Raw genomic sequence first — 19,383 nt, 5'->3', positions numbered from 1 at the left:
ACGCTATATGTACTATGAACCTGTACTATACTATATATGTGTCCAGGTTATTTCTGTTACACAGCGCACTCACTTCTGCTTTTGATGCTGTAACGCGCATGCCTAGTGCAGAATCTGATTACTCGATTAATTGCCGGAATAATCGATAGAATACTCGATTACTAAAACAGTCAATAGCTGCAGCCCTACGTCTGACCTTAAAAGATTGAGGCATTTTGAGAACTTAGAATTTGCACAGAATTCATACAAACTTTGTGACCTGTTAACTCCACTAATAAGCTGTAAGTGGAGTTAAGACGGGGAGGTTGAGCTAAGGGTGCAAACCGTCCTCAAATTTTCACTTTGAGCCCAGGACACCTTCACTCTCATTACCTGAGTCATAACAGGAATCACTGCTACATAACCACGTACGTCTGTTGCCATGGAAATGGGAGAGTCCCCTGTGTTGGCGTGCAAATGTATTATTGGCATGCGTGTGGCTAAATGTGTTTGTTTTAAACCTTTGTAGTACATCGGGCCTCTTTGAAAGTGATTTGAGACAGTGTGCAGCTCAGATGGTTGTCCACACTGGGGGGTTTTAAGCCCCGGCTCTGCTCCTGCAGACTGCCGCCCTCTTGCCTGTCAGGTTTTTATGAAACACTTCTCAAGTAAGTAATTAGCTGCTGTTTGTGCTGGCCTGGGATTCGCAGCCTTCTTGATACCACGTTATATTCAAATGAGTGTCAGGATCCCAAGAAAAACCTGTTTGTTGTTTTCCTAGGTGCAGCTGATGCTGGAGATGTGAGGGAAGGCAGATTTTTGTAAAAGCTAATTTGTTCCAAAATGCCCCCAGTGCACAGGTTTCTTGTTGTTTTGTTTGGCTGGGGTCACTGATCCATATACATTTTCTGTAAAGTTTTTTTCCCCTGATTTGGGATGACAGATTGCTGGAGTGCTTCCCAGCATGCATTAGGTGAAACACCTTCAACAGGTCATCAGGAGCCACAGAGCCAATAGATTAAAGGCCCCATCTGGTGAAAATCCATTTTCATGTAGTTTTGTGGTTGTTCTAAACTTGAAGGTGTGAAATCACAGCTGTTAAAATATGAAGATGTTTACGTCCTGTCATTCCTCATTCCTCCTCCACAGCTAATAGTGTCCCGTTTTTACAAGACAGTCAGGATTTTAGTGCCACATTCCAATTGAGGAAACAGTCGTCCAGCTCAAACTGTGCACAAATCCTGCCACATCATTTCATGAGAAGTGACTATCTCACCAGGTTTGTTCACTTGCTGCACCTGCTTCTGCTGAAGTTTCTCAGCCACAAAACAAAGCATATCAAGTGTTCTGCTGTTGGCTAAAAGAGTGAACATAAGTCTTCATGCACTCCCACCATCTGAAGCAACAGAATACCCAGATTTTTGTTTGCAGTATCACCACAACAAGGAATTGTTGATTTTATAGCCCTTAACTTTCACAGTCTGTTGTGGAAAAATCGTCATGATTACTGAGGGACATTTAGAGATGGTGGAAGAATGATTGGAAACCAGTCAACAAGGACTGGATGGATTACTTTTTTTTATGTCACGTGTTGTGCTTCAGTGCAACCTAAACTCAGCCAGTGTTTCCATGTGTCTCCTGCTCTCTGTGCTCGCATATACAGTGGTTGTGTGATGTGTGGCGGCCTTAAAATATATATAAATAATAAAATTAATATGGTCGCAACTTGGCGGATTTTCATCTATCGGTGTGTGTGTGTGTGTGTGTGGGGGGGTCTGGAACATAACCCCCGCGATAGACGAAAATCCGCCTGTAGCAACCACATTAATTTTATTATTCATATATATTTTAAGGCTTTGTAAACCCTCCCCACACACCGTATAACAGCACAGAGCAACGCCATGGCAGTGATCAGACGTCTGTGTGAAATGGACAAAATAATGTAGCAATCGCAGAGCCGGTCGCTATGAGTGAACTGTTGTGCTGCAATGCACCATGGGAGTTCGTGGTGTTGGGGGTTTAAATAGTCATTATTTGCTTTATGTTTGTGTTGTATTGTGTTTTTATGGTTTAGTTAGCCTAGTTAGTTTGGTAAAGTGTTATGTTGTCAAGACAGTGAGTGCAAAGTGTTGTGCTTGATGACTTCCTGTTGCTCTCTGTGTGTGTCAAAATAAAAGCATCTGCTACTTGCAGAGTGCATAAAACGTAGATATCCTTCATACAGCGTCGTTCTTTAATGCAGCTCGTCATCGTAATAAATATATAAAAATATCTACATACCGCAAAATCCTGCGATATCAAATGCAATTTAAATATCCAGTGAGACCGCAAAAAGCAAACCGCGATATGGCGAAGCACCGCCGTACTGCATTTTAAGACAGCTGAATTCCCAATAAAGCTGTTCTCATTTGCTTATTTTTCGTTTCTGTTGTCAGACAACAAAACAGATATAAATTAGTGACTGAAACGTTGCTCATTTAGGCTACGTGGTCCCCGGCAGTCCCTTCAGTCATTTCCGAGCTGCTTCTCTGAACCGCTAAATAACTGATTTTGTAACCACAACAGGTTATCTGACAAACTCGCCGTACACAAGTTCAAAACAATCACTGTGCTGTAAATTCAGAGACATTCCGGATAAAATTGTTGCTCAGACAGAAAGCGAAAGAATGAATGAAAGAAAGCGTCTGGTTTCAAACACTCATTCACAAAACAGTCAGCTTTCATGTGGTTAATTGTTTTGCTCTGCACTGTCAATCACAGATGCAGAGATAGTCTTCTTCCTGAAGGTGTTGTGGACAGCAGCAGCACTGAAACAGTCTAATACAGGGCTAAAATTAGAAGTTATACAGTCATAGTGAAATGAACTATCTTTGGAGTATTTTGAGCTGAAAAATTGAAAGACATATTCTGGGCAAAAGTGATTGGATTAATTTGTCTCAAAGGAGCACAGTATGGGACCTTTAGCACATAATTCTGCCTCAGTTTGTTTGCGTTCACACACACAACGAAAACACCAGTTTAGAGTCCAGATGTTTTGAGAATGTGGAGAATAAATGACACCAAACATTGTGACAGCATGTTAACTAGATAGAAAGGCTGAGGAGAGAGGAGTCCTCAGGAGGCTGAAATTAATTTCCGAAAATTAACTTTGTTTTGTTAAATAAATGAGCAGAAGTTTTAAATGAGGTTGTTTCCTGACTTGGGTAGTCAGTGGGGTAGACAGACTTTCCGGTCAAAGTCCTAATTTCCCATTATAGTTAATGGCTGGTGTTAATCTCCCTCTCTGATATAAATAGAACCTGGGTAGGTGCATAATGTATTAATAAGTCTGCTCTTAATTTTGCTCAAATATAAATTATTTTAATGTAGTACCAGTTAAAAGCAAAGCATCCATGTAGGCAGAAATGGTTGAGGAATAATGTCACATTTGACCTGTAGCATCTGTCTGTCATCACTTCTTACATAGATTCTGATGTTTGGGCACAACTGTGCCTTTGTAGGATATAAGAATACAACTCTAGCTAACAGCAACTGTCACTTGCTTCGGACTGATACTGCTTTCCAATTGTGACAGACTGACATTTCCTTGTCTGCTCTTCAGCTGGCGCTCCACTTCAGCTGTGCTCATCTCTTTAAGTAGCAGCTCCATCACTGCAAGTATCCGCCACCGCTGCCTCGCTACGTAGTGCTTAACCGATTCATAATCAGCGCTAAAAGTGGGAATTCAGAAATGTCTCCAGCCTGAACCTGGAAGAAAAAGGGGCTTTTTTTCAGAGCGTTGGAAACCTAAGAAGGGTTGCATCTGATAATTTTATACACGTAGCATTGATTTGGTGTTTAATACCTTAATTCTGACAGAGTGTGTGTGTTATCTTCTTTGTGTAAAGTCCTTCAGGTGACTTTGCCATGAAATGCATATGCAAGAACCACTTTTTCTTTTCAATTTAGTATCACATCTCTGTTACATCATAATTTACACAGCTGTCGCTAGGCAGAGTATTAAATTTAATTTCCTGTTACATGCTTGACAATAGCAGTCTGACCTTTGTCCGCTTTCTTTTGTTTCATGCAGATTATTCAGTTAAGGAAGTTTTTTCTTGGTGTATTTAACCATCACACCTGCAGGCTGGACATTATTTTCGTACATACCTGAGGGAAGGAGTACTAACTAAGCAACTTTTGCATGAAGATATATTCTTTGTTGTTGCAACCCCGCTGTGGCCTCTCGTCCTTGTCCCTTTGTGGTCCATGTCTCCTCTTTTGGAGACATCACCAGACTGTAAAACTTTTCAACTGGAGGAAAAACATTTAAGTCCATGCTTTGTCTCCCTCTGCTGGAGTTTCACCGGAGCTACAAACCTTCCCAAGTCGAGATATGTCTGTGAATTTGACATGTTGCTGGAAGTGGGAACTCAGTTTTCTCAACCGTGAGAGGATGTTTTATATTTCTGTTAGGTTTGTTCTTACACTGAATCTCCACTTTCTCCATAGTTGTAGCTCACAATCTTTTTTTCCTCACTATTAATTTATTTGTTCACTATTTTATGATAATGCACCATAAAACCACAAATTACAAATGAATGGCCCCGGGCTTAGAAGAAATAACTGCAGACAGAGATGAGTGCTTTCTCATTCTCACTCTGCTCACTTGTTTCTTTTCTAGCTGTCTGCTGGTTCCGAATTTCCATAAGTTTGGGACGCCCAAATTATGTCGTAGCCAAACTGCATTAAGCAACTGTCACTCGTAGCACATTTAATTAGTCCAGCATTCGACTCTCGGGGCGTTTCATGCTTATACGCCGGAGAAAATAAGGAACAAAAAAATGTCAATTTAAAAACCGTGGTGACAGCTCATGCTGGAGGTAGTAAATTAGGAAAGAGTGAGGCTGTTGAGCATAACTTACTGCATCTAAATCACATTATATTGAACCAGCGTAAGGAAGAATTAGTGCGGTGTCAGGTACATGTGGAGTTGGATCAAACAGGTGTAACTGAAAGGACCACTAGAGGGCAGCAGCATATACTAGTTTCCATCTAATGTTGACACCCAGATTTACGACTGACCACATAAGTCTTGGCACCTACTTTAGCAACACACTCAATCAAAGCAGACCAAAAAATGCACTTCAAAAGCTATTTTCCCCCCATCAGCTCAATAAATTCAAAGTGAGACAACACAGCAACAAAGAAAACCAGCCTAACTCACAACTGACTCATTCAAAAACACTGACTTGTCATTGTTCCCAACAGAAATGAAAGACTAAAAACTGTGAGAAGAGCATCTCATTTCAGATCTCAGTCACATAAAATACTGCCTGTTAAAGTAGTTGTCCACTGGGAGATCACATTGATTGATACAAAAACTACTAAACACCTGTTATATTTAACTCCCATGTGTACTTGCATATTGTACATACAGTATATTTGGTATAAATTGTGACTGTGTGGCTGCATTTCTTACTAAACTTGAGATGGATATTTTATTTGAAGTGCCTGCCAATACTCATTGAAAGACGCTTATTTCCAAATGTTTCTTACAGTGAGTTTGTCCAACACACCATATTTCTACAACTTAGTGAAAACTGCTCAAAATATCATTTCTGACACATTTTCTAATATACTTGCCATCTGTCTCTCCTAACTCTGTTTCCAGAGAATAACTTTATCATCCACAAGGTTTGCCAAACCTCGTTGAAATTTCTGTGAATAGCTGATTGAGTGAAGATGACCCGACTTCCAAAAGGCGTAAAGACTAACGTGACACTTTTCTTTAATATTTCATGACAGATAAGGTTTTTGTTTTCACGTTTCAGAGTTTCAAAATAGCAAAAGACAAAAAGAGCCTCAAGCAAAAGTTTGGACAGGCTGTGCAGTCAGTACTTAGTTACACCGCCTTTGGCAATTATCACAGCTTGCAAAGGCTTTTTCTGGCCAACTAAGAGTCTCAGTTCTTGTTTGGGGGATTTTCGTCTATTGTTCCTGCAAAATGATCCTAGTTCTGTGAGCCGTCCTCTTTTCATCTTCGGCTTCTTTTCCAGACGCTGTGATGTTTGCTTCGGCAATTTGCTGGTGTTTAATTGAATCTATTCTTCCCTCTACCAGTGAAATGGAGGCTCTGCTACAGGCTGCAACACAAACCTAAAGCACGATCGATTCACCGCTCGACTTAACAGTTGGAAACATGCTCTTTCCATGAAATTTTGTGGCATTTCCCTCCTTACCATAACTTTTCTCACTGCAGCCAAAAAGTTAATATAGCTTTATGAGTTCATAGTACCTTGGTTTATGGTATCCTCGACCTACAGCATTTCGTCATTACATGGAACTAGTTGGCAAGGGGAGTGGACGAATACGTTGTTACACGGCACTATAAGACGGCTTTGTTTACATTTGCCGGTTGTACACCACCTTGGATTATGCTACATTTTCTGACTTTTTGCCCTTCATTATGGCTCCCAAGCTTAAGTCAGACTCTTCTGATGGCAGTGCTTCGAAGAAAAGGAAAGCCGTCTCCATTGAAGTGAAATTATCATTGGTATTCATGATTTCATGACCAAGTTCCAACTTACGGCGAAAAATTGACTTCCGTCACACCGTAGAAACGAAACTCCGATGTAGGTTGAGGATCCCCTGTATTTGTTTCCAAATGCGTCAGGCTTGTTTTGATGGAGAGTCTTGCGTTGAAGAAGCAGGAAGGCTTTTCTTTCTGTGACAACTCTTCCATGAAGGTCATATTTGTGCAGGTGACGCCGCTCATTATCCCTCCACGGTCTCTTACATCCTCCTGAAGGTCTTCAGCAGTCACACGGGATTTGCTTTGCCTTTTCCAGCAATAACTTTCTTGGTCTTTCAGAGCTCAACTTGACCTCCACCGGTCCTGTTAACTGCAGTTCCTTTAATATATCAGGAAGCAAAGAAACAGCAACATGAAAAGGCTTTGCTGTCCTCTTATAGACTTCTACTTGTCGATGTTGAATGTTTAGAAGAGCCTGATTGTTGGGACAAAGTTTGAGGATTCAGAGTGTTGATAAAGTTTTGGAGTTTGCATCAGCTAACAGCTAACAAGCTCATTACGGTTTAAAGCTATGAGAGGTCAAATCTCTTGGGGTGCAAAAAACTTTTGCATGTTGCTATTTTCCTTTTTATGCCACTTAATTCCTGCGAAACAAAAATAGTATTTATCTTGTTAAAAAATGTGGAAGGTTTCGTCTTTGCTTTTATGTCTTTTGGAATTCAGGTCATCGTCTACTCAGTTAACTATTTACTGGAACATAAATTTCAATCAAACCTTTGCTTTCCATCCCAGTTTTTATGTCCAAAACAGGGGGAGGTGACCTTTTTAGATCTGTTTGTATGCTAACTGCACTGGTACGTATTTAGATAGATGTTGCAAATTACACAGATTGAAATGGTCTGTATGCAGTTACGGTATGCCTACTCACTGCAAGGCACTCTGGGTAACCCACATGTATATCCATTAGTATGAGACATGTTCAGGAGGCAGAGTACTCAATTTTTTATGCACATGGAGATTATGCGCCTTGTGTAGCATGTTAATGTAGGTATCGTGGGTTTAATTGTCCTGGCAGCATTATGCAGCTGGATAAGTATTGTAGGAAACCACCATTACTGGAATTTTAAAGTATTTTCGCTTCTGAGTGCTCAACAGCCAGTAAAAATGCAGCTCTGTAATGTTTGATCTGCTTTCTAATGCATGCTCTTACAAGAAATATTGGCATAGAAATGTGTTGTGGATGCACATTCTGGCAGCAGGAAGATTTTTGTTGTTGATTCCATCTCTCACTACACTGCTATAGTTTGCCAATCCTTTGAACCTTAATTCAAAGCATCTCTTCCAATGAACAAGGAATGTGTAAATGTAAAAACATACATGCGACACATACATTGGATTTTACACATGCACTACTGTTCAAAAGTTTTGGGTCACCCAGGCAATTTCATGTTTTTCATGAGAACTCACACTTTCATCCATGTGCTAACATAACTGCACAAGGGTTTTCTAATCACCAATGAGCCTTTCAACACCACTAGCTAACACAATGTAGCATTAGAACACAGGAGTGATGGTTGCTGGAAATGTTCCTCTGTACCTCTATGGAAATATTCCATTAAAAATCAGCCGTTTCCAGCTAGAATAGTCATTTACCACATTAACAATGTCTGGACTGGATTTATGATTAATTTAATGTCATCTCCAGTGAAAAAAATAGCTTTTCTTTTTTCAAAAATAAGGACATGCTAAGTGACCCCAAACTTTTGAACGATAGTGTATGCTTCAAATTGTATATTTACAAAATAGGAACATTCTTTTCTTCTTGTGAAGTTTTGGTTGATCTACCATTCTTGCAGAAATTCACACATCTGTTAGCATTGTCATTGCTTTTAAGCTTTTTAGCACTTGTATTTGGCTTTGCTCTCGTTTCAGTATTACATTACTGTAGTGTTCCCAAACCAACAGTTTCTAGCACCTGTAATTCTACATGCCTCTTCACACTAGCATTGTCTTGTTTTCTTTATCTCTGTTGTGATCATCTTTTATCCTTGTTTTCTGTGTGTATTTTATTTGTTTTACTTTATTGTCCACGTTTGTTTGGGGTTTTCCTGCTATGATAATTTTATTGGGAGCTCCCAAAGAGGGTTTAGCTGGAATCAAAGGAAAATTATCAATGCACAATTGATAAGATTTGAGGATTTTTTTCATTGAAATTTCATTTCCTCAAGCATAACGAGCATTTTTGTCATTTGCACATAATGATTGTGCACTTAAGGCAGGAATATGAAGAGTTGGTGAATTAGCATTGTGGAAAACCAACATTATATTAGACATTTTTGTTTATCACATGGTCAGAAATAACAGAAAAATGCACTTGGACTCATTGCTATCACTGTATGTGTACTAATTGCGTATACTGTCATGTATATTCATTTCTCAAAGTTCCATTTTGAGTAGGAAAAAGCCTGTTTTCACCTTCTGGGATGACAAAAACAAACAATGAAATCTAAGTGCAGCTACGTACAGAAGTCCACGGATGAGACATGACAGGCTGTTGTCAATTCTTAACTTTTTTTTCTTGTATTTTGAAAAACTGAGCTTAGGTGCAGACATAAACAAGCATTTTAATATTTTAGAAGTACATCCAGCACTAGGTGTGTTTCATTCAGTGCGGTGCTTGGCTCATGTGGAGTGTTGTTGCAGGTCACAGGTGTATGCTGGTAGTGAACGTGTGGTGCAGCAGGCCAGTCTTGGCAGCATGGTGAAGGTCCAGAAGTCAGCTGGGAGGAAGAGCTCTGATTGTCTCCGCAGACAGGTACTGCAAAATAATAATAAGAATTTAAAAAAAAGACAATACCTGGATGTTATTGTCCAGTCTTTTTCCCTAAACGGTTAGATTGTGAAAACACACTTCCTCTGTTAGAATCCAAATCAGCTCCACCCATGAAACGTGGCATGTAAATGTTTATTCCATGATCATATATCCCTCTTTGAACACATCAGTCCCTGTCTTGTATGTTTCTTTCTTAATGTCTTCATCCTTTTCTTGTGTGCTGAATTATTACAGTTTGCTCTTTTGCATGTGGATCATACAGTTTCTAAGTAAGTAAGTAAAATGTATTCATATAGCAGCTTTCACAGATGCAAAATCACAAAGTGCTTTACAACAATAATAAAACAAGGATACAAACAAAAAACTAAATTGTTAAAACAGGGGAGCAACAGCTAAAATACAGTGCATCAAAACAATCAATAAAATAAAGCTACAAGTTGGAATTGAAGCGTTTTCAGCTGCCTCATAAAAGCTTCACAGGAGTAGACCGATCTCAGCTGCAGAGGAAGAGCGTTCCACGGTTTTGGTGTGAGAGCTTGGAAAGCATATTCACCACGGGTTTTATACTTGGAACTTGGGGGGAAAACGTAACTTTTGTTGGACTGACATGAGAGCTGTATTCAGGGCGTATGGCTGAAGGAGGTCGGAAATTAAGGCCTTTAAAGTTAGCATCGTTATTTTAAAATGTACGTAAAAACACCTGGTAATACAATCATTGTGTTGCGATAAATCCACATGTAGGGAAGAGCAGTAGAATCTGATTTACAATCTAAACTACAAGCCGAAGCAGTGACCTAATGGATGCTGCATTAAAGTGCAGAGTCTCACCTTTAACTCTCCTGTTCTCATTTATGGGCACCAAAAAATACTGTTTCCTTGCGTTAAAAAAAAATAAAAAATCCCAAAATTTAGCCAAAAAAAGAATTTCTCCAAATTTCTGAAAGTTTGCAAGGAAGAAAATTCCAATAATTCCTTAAAAATTTTCCTTAAAAGTTTTATTTTAAAAAATCCCCCAAATGTGGCAAGAAAATTGTTGTAAATATTTTTTTAAAAATGAGTACAAATCTTCCAAAAAAAGTATTTAAAATATCTAAAATGACTCCATGTATGTCAGTAAAGCGTCTTATATTTTCTTTAAGAACATTAAAAAAAATCAAACAAAATCCGGCGAATTTCACTGGATTTTGGTTGATTTTTTTGTGTGAATGTTCTTAAACATTTTAACATTTCTTTTTTCCACCAAAAAATGTTCAAAGATTTCCCAAAAACGTTGAAAATGTGGACATCAGATGTTTCACTGTGAAAATATTTTTTCCCCTCACATTTTCAAACTTTGAAACGGGTCAGTTTGACCTGCAGGACGACACGAGGGTTAATTTGAGCATAAATATGGAGAGAACTGTGTGGGAGATACAGACCTTTAACGCATACTGGGGTTTAAATGTACTGTGATAAGACATATATGAAGTCAAACCAGATCACTTAGTCAGATGTTGTGTATCTGTGCTGGTCGTGGGGTCTTTCTGCAGATAGTGTGGCTTTTAAGTGACTCAAATTGACTCAAACACTCCAGGATGTTTCACTTCTTCACTCTGGAGCTGCTTTAGCCATATGTTTACAACGTTTGTCATGCTGAATGTCGACATGTCATCCAGTGTATTTCAATGCATTTGTTGGAATCCGTATTTATCCTGTTGCTGCTGTCAGCAGTGACATTTTCAGGAAATTACCACATGCCACCTCCATTGACAGCTACAGCAGAACCAGCACTGTGTTTGACAAAACGAGGTGTTCCCTTTTCCGTTTTTCCTCGCTATAAAGGTTAATTTTTATTTCTTAAGTCCATAGAATTGTCTTACAAAAATCTTCTGGTTGCTTTTTTCATGTTTTTATGCATCCCGAGATCTCTATTTTTGCACCTTAAGGTGAAGCCTCATTAGTATCTTTAATTGCATGCTCACCTCCTTAATCTTGATATTGACAAACAGATCCACCTCAGTCTCAACTCTTAGTCATGTTTTGAGCCACGTGAGCTCTTCTGTGCATGAATTAACTTTGAAATGACACATAATGGCTCGCAAACATTTCACCATCAAGTGTCCAACTTGGAGTTAGGTTTTTGGTGTTTAAAGGGTTCTGTCTTGCACACAGTTCTTTCAATATTAATGTAAACAAACTCAAATGTAGTATCCATAATTTTGCTTCAAATCATAATGACAATAAAGATTCATGTTAAATAATCATTGTAATTATTCATCCACCCTCTTAATGCAGATTTCGTCAGTCTGGTTTATTTTTTATTCCGTCTAATAGTTCTGTTGAGTGGAATTTCACGGCTGGTCCACCTACTCTCATCACTCCCTTTTATTCTGTTCTGTACTCACCGCTTCCCAGCGAAAGATGACTCATAAATAGTTGACTGATTGACTGACTGATGAATTCCAACACTCCCTGATGATGTTTTTCTACTTTTTACTGCACAGTCATGATGTTTACAGTTCTCTTTTTTGCCACGGCGACACAGAACTTTCATGAGCTTCATGTTATTTAGAGGCCCTGACCCTTTGCTCCGTGTGTGCTGCACATTTGGTTTCATAAAGCACGTGAAACTTTCTGTTAATCTATGCGGCGGCCTTTTGATTGTGGCGCAGCGTGTTTGTGCGAGCGTGCACGAGGTGACACACTGTCCAAGTGGCCCACTTGTCCCGTGGTAATGTGATGTAATGTGCCTGATGTGGAGTCATTTATCCCTCGTCAAGGGCAGCGAGGACACAAGGAGTTAGGGAGACAGACACCGACGTAGAGAGAAAATGAGGATAAATTGGCGGGTGGGGGCGGAGGAGACGAGATTGGGGACTTGGAGAGAGAATAAAGGTCTGGTTAAGAGACGCGACAACACACACACTCAACACACAGACAGATATATGTGTCGTGTAGAGTCACTTATCTGCTCAAGGGTGGCTGTGTGTGACAAGGTTAATGTCCCCCCCACAAAATTTCTGGATGCTCAGGAGACACGGCCGCTGCACACACTTTTAAACCGTTTTCACACATGCACCACCGCCCTGAACTTTTCTAGACTTTGCCCAGAGCAGCTGCACGTGAGATGCAAATGTACAAATAAGTCGCACATTAATCGGACTTTATCCTTCCAGCCGCAAAGCACAAACTTTAAGTAATGTCTGACTGAGCCTGTATGTGAATGTAGCAGGTTATTGTCCAGAGATGTTGTTGGTGAGATGTTGCACCTGCATACACCTGATTCTGACATTGTCCGGTGTTAGTGCATGTAAACAGCTACAGTATATACGTGGTAATTCAGCCCAACCGTAAACAGCTATAAATTAAATTGGCAAAGGATTCTCTTCTGTTGAATTTATTCTATTATTTACATATTTCTGAAAAGGTTTCAGCATTTTCGTCTTTTATGTAGTTGGTTTTCAATATTTTTAATAGTCCTTTTTGTAATTGCAATTCATGTCATGGTCGTGTTTGTCGCATCTGATCACTAGTGGGAGTTTTACTTTTATTTTTTTGGTTGGAGCAGACTTTTTCTATGGCTGCTATTCAATTAGACGTAGAATGAACAGATTTTGATGAAATAGCATTTATACAAGCATAGATCTGGTTCATTTTTAGAGACAAACCTGCAAGACACACATGATTGTTGGTTTCTGACTCAGATAAACAGCAAACTTTTGAAGATTTATTTATTCTAAGAAAATATGGGGTTCAGAAGGTTAAACTCCACGATGCACTGTTCATGTTAATGTCATTTCAACTCGATTGTATGCGTCTTTTTTTTTTGGAAAGATGCAAATGATACAGATTTGATCATGTCCAGTTTTGGCGCCTTTCTGTGGCAGTACAGAAGTATTACTCTGACAGACAGCAGTTCCTCCAACTAAAGATTTGCCCAGGAGGATTTAGATTACAAACATCACATACACACAAGGACTACAGTTGTAGTTTTATTTTATCATATTAGTTTTATTTCTTTTTTGTCACTCATGTTGTTTTGCTCTCACAGACTGGTGCTCAGACAGAGATGGAGCTCCATTCGGACACCCAGCGTCCACCACAAGTGCAACCCAGAGGTGGAGACCAGTCCTCCGATCAGCCCCCTCTCCAGACCTCCGATTCTGCTGAGGTGCTGTTAGAAACCTGGGACCAGAGGGAACCTCCAATCGATGGCCAGGACCCCGCTAACGGCCAGTCCAAGCCTCTGTGGAAGCCCATTCCCCCTCTGCTACCCGAGCCCCACAGGAACGCTAACGGTCGGACCAGGGACCAGAGCTGCCAGACTGAGGAGCTGTTCTTAACCGGTGCCTGCAACCAAGGTGTGTACATTTTCCTTCCCTCCTGCGCTCCTCTTGCTGCTTTGATCCATCCACCTACAGGCTAAAACTGTCTGTCAGCCTCTTGTGTAGCTTTGCTGATAGAGCGGCTGCCTGTGTGCTCAAAAATAAAACTGAATGGTTTGTTCTCAGAGAGAAAACCCAGGTGGAAAATAGGAACCGCCTTTGGCTTCTTGCACTGGTTAGCCTCAGTTGTTGAACAAATGTAAAAGCTTTATTTGGAACTTGATTTATTTCACTGGTTTTGGCGTAACTTCTGTATTGTTTGGAGAGACTTTGAAAGTGTGGAGGGTCATAAAAGAGAGAGAGTGGGAAATTCAGGCACTTTGTCTTAAGAATAAAACTTCTACTGTTTTAACTTGGAAAAGTAATCGTAGTTCTGCCAGGAGTTTGGATCAAAACATGAGACATGTCCGTATCTCGGCTTGAAACGATCTATTGTTGGATTTGTCTCTTATCTCTTATGACGTTTTGTGGCTTCAGATCATTCCACATTGTGCTGTTTTTCACAATTTGTTCTCCCTTACAAACCACAGGTATCCCGTACAGCCAATATAGTTTGATTACTTCTCGCTAGTGTGTTTCATGGCCCTAAAGCCCAGCTAAGCTCTTGGTGTAGGATTGTAAAATGTACCACCAGGCTATCAAAGCTGCAATTATCATGTTGCATTGTTTTCTGCTGAGTTCTGACTTGCTTGCTTTCTCCATTTAACTTAGAAGCCAAAGCCTTTCTTCCATGCTTTCCTTAAAAATCGAAATAGATGTCTCATAGTTGGAGCTACTTTTCAACTTTGCCGCTAAGGAAGCAGTTGCACGGCTCGTAGTAAAAGGAAGCTCTGGCTAATCTTTGGCTCTCCTGCCGAGCGGGGCGTGGAGGTCAGAGGTCAGCGGCTGTGGGGGGTCACTGACCTGCCCTGCTGGGATTATAGTAGCTTGCGAGGGAGAGGTGTGGGGGGATGGTAACGAGGAAAACACATTCTGTCGCACATTAATACATAATCTCCATCTCCCTTTCCATCAAAGCCTCTCACACAGTTGTCATTCACATTCCTGTCTCGCTTTCTGTCCACGTCTCTGTGGGTGTGTCTGTCTGTCCGTCTGCCGGTCTTTTCTCGCCTCCTTATTGCACTTTCAGACAGCAGATGCGCATATGAAACGAGCCTTACTCTGTGGGGGCTTTTGATTATGCTAACTTAGGCTTCTTTGCATCACCTCTCCTCCTGTGACCTGGAAATCTTTCACCGCTCCATCGTCATGGAGGATTTTTTTCAAACCTATAATTGACCTCGATTAAAGATGAGGCTTCTAAAGGAGTGAGGAAACACGGGTGTATCCTACCTCTCCTCCTCATCCTCACTAGGAGGAGCTAAGAAGCAAGTGAGGAGATACGTTGGTGTGAAGGAATCCGATTAATCGGCAGAATAATCGATAGAATCTTCAATTACTAAAATAATCAATCATAGCAGCCTTAGAGTCTTGTGCGCTTCCTATGTTTGGGCCAGAGTGTCATCTGCACAGCCTCACACCTAGAGTAATATTATTAGAACCATGTGTGCTTCCACTGTTGGCTTTTAAAGTTCTCATCAGTCCACATACAAGGACAAGCAATAACTCGCTTTCAAAGAGATTCCAATTTTCTCTTTATTTTAGTAAGCGTCACTGAAGCATTTTTAATTTGAATTATGCTGAATAATTAGATAAAAATTAAGTTTCACCTCTTTGTCTGCACACCTTTTCTCTTTATCTTCTCTACTTTTGTCAGCCACTTGATTAAGTGATGTTTTATCAGCTGGAAATAAATCTCTGAATATATTTACACTCCCGATGCCGCTTCACCCAAATAAAAAGCAAGTGTCTCCCACCTTGTCAAGCAACTTAAGCTTGGAAATTGCAAAACTCACAATGAATCTCCACTTCTTTCTGGTTTGATTAGCCAAGCGGAATAATAACACTGTGCATAAATGATCAAACTTCAGCATTATTCTCTCATTAACAGTCTTTACAAAACCTGAATTGTAGTTTGTGTGCTGTAATTTACATTCATGCTTCAAAACCAAACATTTGACATTTTACGGCTGAAATCATTGACAATGTGTGATTTAGAGCTTTGTTTCAGTCGTCACAAAATCCTCTTTTTGTTGCAGCGGAAATGATGCTCTCAGTCACCTTATTAGCATGACTACAATGAAAGAAGCATTTGGGGTGATTGCAGGGTCCGTGGTGGTGTTTCAGAGTGTAATTGTTCTGCCCCCTCTCTGTTTTTATGCCCGTCTCTGTGAAAAGTCAAGATTGTATTGATGTGAAAGGAAGTTGGCAGACTAAAAAATGGATGAAAATATTCTCTTGTTCTACCTGTTTTCATAAAACAGGTAAAATGAGAGCACTTTAGCTTCCCACAATCCATCTCAGTAGCCCATTGTGAGTCTGCTTGTATCAATAATGCAGGAAGCAAACTCCTGCTGTTTTATATTTAATGTTTTGTACAAAGGAAGAATATACTTGTTTGGCTCAAAGACCAGAAAGTAAAATTTACACCAAGAAGCCGTGTTCGTTAGCTTTTTTCCATTTTCTTGTTTTCTGGGCAGAAATACGATCATGTTTATGTTTTTGAAATGAAGAACAAATCTGTTCTCTGTAGTATTTCAGTCAGGATTGTTCAGCATTTGGCTGAGGACCAAGACCGAATCACACACGTTCATGAAGTCATAATAAATCTCTCTCACATGTTGCTGTGCACATGCATTTACCTGATGCTGTCACCAACTTGTTCTGGTTGCAGTGAGGCCATCAGCAACACCAGACAAGTATTTAGAAACAAGACAGGATAGCAAGCGATTGCCTTAAAATATCGCTGTGACAATGTAATGATTAAAAGCAATAAAAATGAAGCTAGTGCAAAAGCAGGTGTAAATCAAACAAAGCACTGAATTTCTACCATCGTCAGTTTTGCAGTTTTACAGCCGACTTTCTGGTGATTGAGGTCGAGCAAAGGCAAAAACAGCTTCCAGTCTGCTTCTTAAATCTGACACCACATGAGACATAATGGCCGTTTCCAGGTCCACGTGTTCCTTTAGAGTTTGGGGGTCCATGAGAAAGAGGATTTACCAGGTTGAGGTACGTTAGAAGTTAGCAGTAAGCGAGCAGCAAAGGTGACAATTAAAGGAAAAATCAACATAAAGCGTCTTAGCAAGGTGTTGGGCCTCCATGTGCTGCCAGAACAGCTTCTTTGCACCTTGGTAATGATTCTTCAAGTTTGTAGGACTTGGTGAACATCAGTTTTCGAAACGTATTCCTTCATTTGGTGCTTTGATGATGGTGGTAGAGAGCTCATCATCAGACACATCGGTCCATGATCTCCCACAGCTGTTCAATTTGGTTAAGATCTGGTGATTTTGGAGGTCACAGCATATGATTCACATAATTTTCGATGGGGGCATTTTCATTCTAGCAGAGGCCATCAGAATAGAAACGTTCCATCACAGGATGAAGATGATTACTCAGAGCCATTCTGCATTCATTTTCAGTGACTCTTCCCTCTAAGTGGACCCAAAGCCTGCCGCTAAAAATCCCTCCTACAGCCACCAGATCTCCTCACTGTAGGGGTCAGGCATTTCTGTTTTGACTTTTATTCGTCTGCAGCTAGTTGACATTTAAAGATCCATGGTCTGGTTGTGGTATTTCTACAAAAACATACACGACGGCTTTAATGGTGGACGCAAATAAAGATATAAAAAAACAACACACCAGCCAGGTTTTTGTAGATTAGCTACTAGTTGACATGATTTGCCAAACCCTGGCTGGCTACAGAGATATTGTTAGCACCTGTGATATCTTTTGGATGTGTTAGGGTGAATGTGATTTCAGATAGTTGGTTGTGATGAAGTTGAATGTGTGCATTAACAGGAATGGCAATAGAAATGTTTTTCAAGGATTACAGCACTGCAGTGAAGTTAAAGAGCTTCAGTCACTGCAGTAGAGGCTTGGACCTAGAAATAATATTATTGGAAGGTTAGTATCATGTCTTAACAATCAAATGCACATGAATAATCTCTGTTTTGGCAGATAAAGCACCACTATATGAGGACTAGGGGTGGGAATCTTTGGACACCTCATGATTCAATAACGATTCAGGGGCTATGATTCGATTATAAAATGATTATTGATGCATCTTTAATTTATATATATTGATGCACTTTTTCACAACACGTTTCTTTTTGTCTCGCTGAATAAGCATTCATATCTTATTTTAGCGTGACACAGCTTACATATAACATGGCTCTTTTCCAGTTTGCTTCCGCCATCGACGTTGTAGACGCCAAAGTGTTTCCACACGTCTGCCCGTAAATTAGAAGGAGCTGTCCGGATTTCTTGTTTTTGTGTGCGCTCCAGGTGCGCATCCCAAAATCTCACGGAGATGACGCATACTTAGTTCCTTCTTAGTTCCACATTTTTTGGAATCTTTTGTATTACTTTAATGAACAGATTTAAATCATCAAAATTTGGACATTTGTGAATCGAGTCAGATTTGTCTGAGTCGCGATGCATCTAAGAATCAGAAATTTCCCCCACCCCTAATGTGGACTGTCAGGTCCTGTGCTGGGTCTGACCAGTGTTGGATGCAAAGTCTTTTCATCAGCATGCATTTGTCCCATAATGCATCTTTTCCATCCGTCTCTCTGGAGTCCTCTGAACAAACACCACAGAGAGATTTAATTTGTAAAGATTTTTAATGTCTGCATCCTGTATTTCCTGATCTTAGAAGGAGAAGATAGATAGTGCGTTTTCTCATAGTCATGTGTGAAAGAGAAAGAGCTTGTGTTGTGTTGTGATATGATGGAAGGTAACGAGGTCAGACTGAATCACCCTCCTGTGCAGACCTCATGTCTGCCTCTGATTGTTCACTCCCTTTAAACACACTGCAGCGTACTTTGTTTCTTAGCAGCTCCCCAGAATCTGCAGGTGATGCCTCAAAGCCTGTCATGCTCAGATGTAATTATATGCTCACTCTGATAAAATGCATCTCTGTCTCCTGGTTTTCTCTCTCTGCAGGCCTCTGTTTGGAGCCCGGTGATCCTCCTCTGCTCCAGCAGCCTCTGCAGACCTCCAAGTCTGGGATTCAGCAGATAATTGAATGCTTCCGATCCGGTTTGTGTCTGTGTGTTTTCCTATTGTCCTTCGTTCCTTTCTTATTCACCGTCTCCTATCATAGCTTCCTTCCTTTCTTTTGTGCCTGTGTCGACTGTTCTCATTGTGCCGTGCCACAAGAAATTGTGATCAAATCCCCGCGATGCAGCAGCATTTCTTTCCTGTATGCAGAGAATCACACAGTAGCTCAGCTGCTGTTGGTGTTTGTAGTTTGTGACGACAACTTCAGAATCTAAGATTGCAATTAATTTTTTTGTAAATTTTTAATGCTTTAGCTCTCTGAACCCCCTTGAATGATGTTATCTTTTAATAAAAGGCACTGATATTCCATCATTTATCAGAGCGTCAAACTGTAAAAACAGGAGGACTCTTCAGATTTCCTAACAGGTCCTTTAAGTATTCATTAGGCAGGTACATCCGTGAGTCGTCATCATAAAAACTAAAATACACCATGTTTATGAAAAATGTGCTGAAGTAAAAGCATGTTTAAAGAAAATAAAAGTGGTTCCAAAACCACCCCCTGTGGTACACCAGACTTAACGGGTGAAAATATA

At 40.2% G+C, this 19,383-nt stretch overlaps 1 protein-coding gene across 6 annotated transcripts in view; it reads left to right on the top strand.

Annotated features, from left to right (window-relative positions):
• The window catches only part of znf800b (zinc finger protein 800b), a 41,073-nt gene that overhangs the window by 6,747 nt on the left and 14,943 nt on the right, over positions 1-19,383 (top strand). For 4 of the 6 annotated variants that reach the window (XM_051947395.1, XM_051947390.1, XM_022202883.2 and 1 more), the window contains exons 2-4: positions 9,197-9,308; positions 13,357-13,666; positions 18,734-18,829. In XM_051947395.1, coding sequence (XP_051803355.1) covers positions 9,252-9,308; positions 13,357-13,666; positions 18,734-18,829 — 463 coding nt within the window. In that variant the 5' untranslated portion in view covers positions 9,197-9,251. The remainder of the gene's footprint in view (positions 1-9,196; positions 9,309-13,356; positions 13,667-18,733; positions 18,830-19,383) is intronic. The other 2 variants (XM_051947404.1, XM_051947399.1) reach the window with 1 other exon arrangement.

The sequence above is a fragment of the Acanthochromis polyacanthus genome, chromosome 1 (genome assembly GCF_021347895.1).
Source record: "Acanthochromis polyacanthus isolate Apoly-LR-REF ecotype Palm Island chromosome 1, KAUST_Apoly_ChrSc, whole genome shotgun sequence".
In the NCBI taxonomy this organism is placed as follows: domain Eukaryota; kingdom Metazoa; phylum Chordata; class Actinopteri; family Pomacentridae; genus Acanthochromis; species Acanthochromis polyacanthus.
Note: the sequence above shows the minus strand (reverse complement) of the source record. Positions and strands in the feature narration are given on the sequence as shown.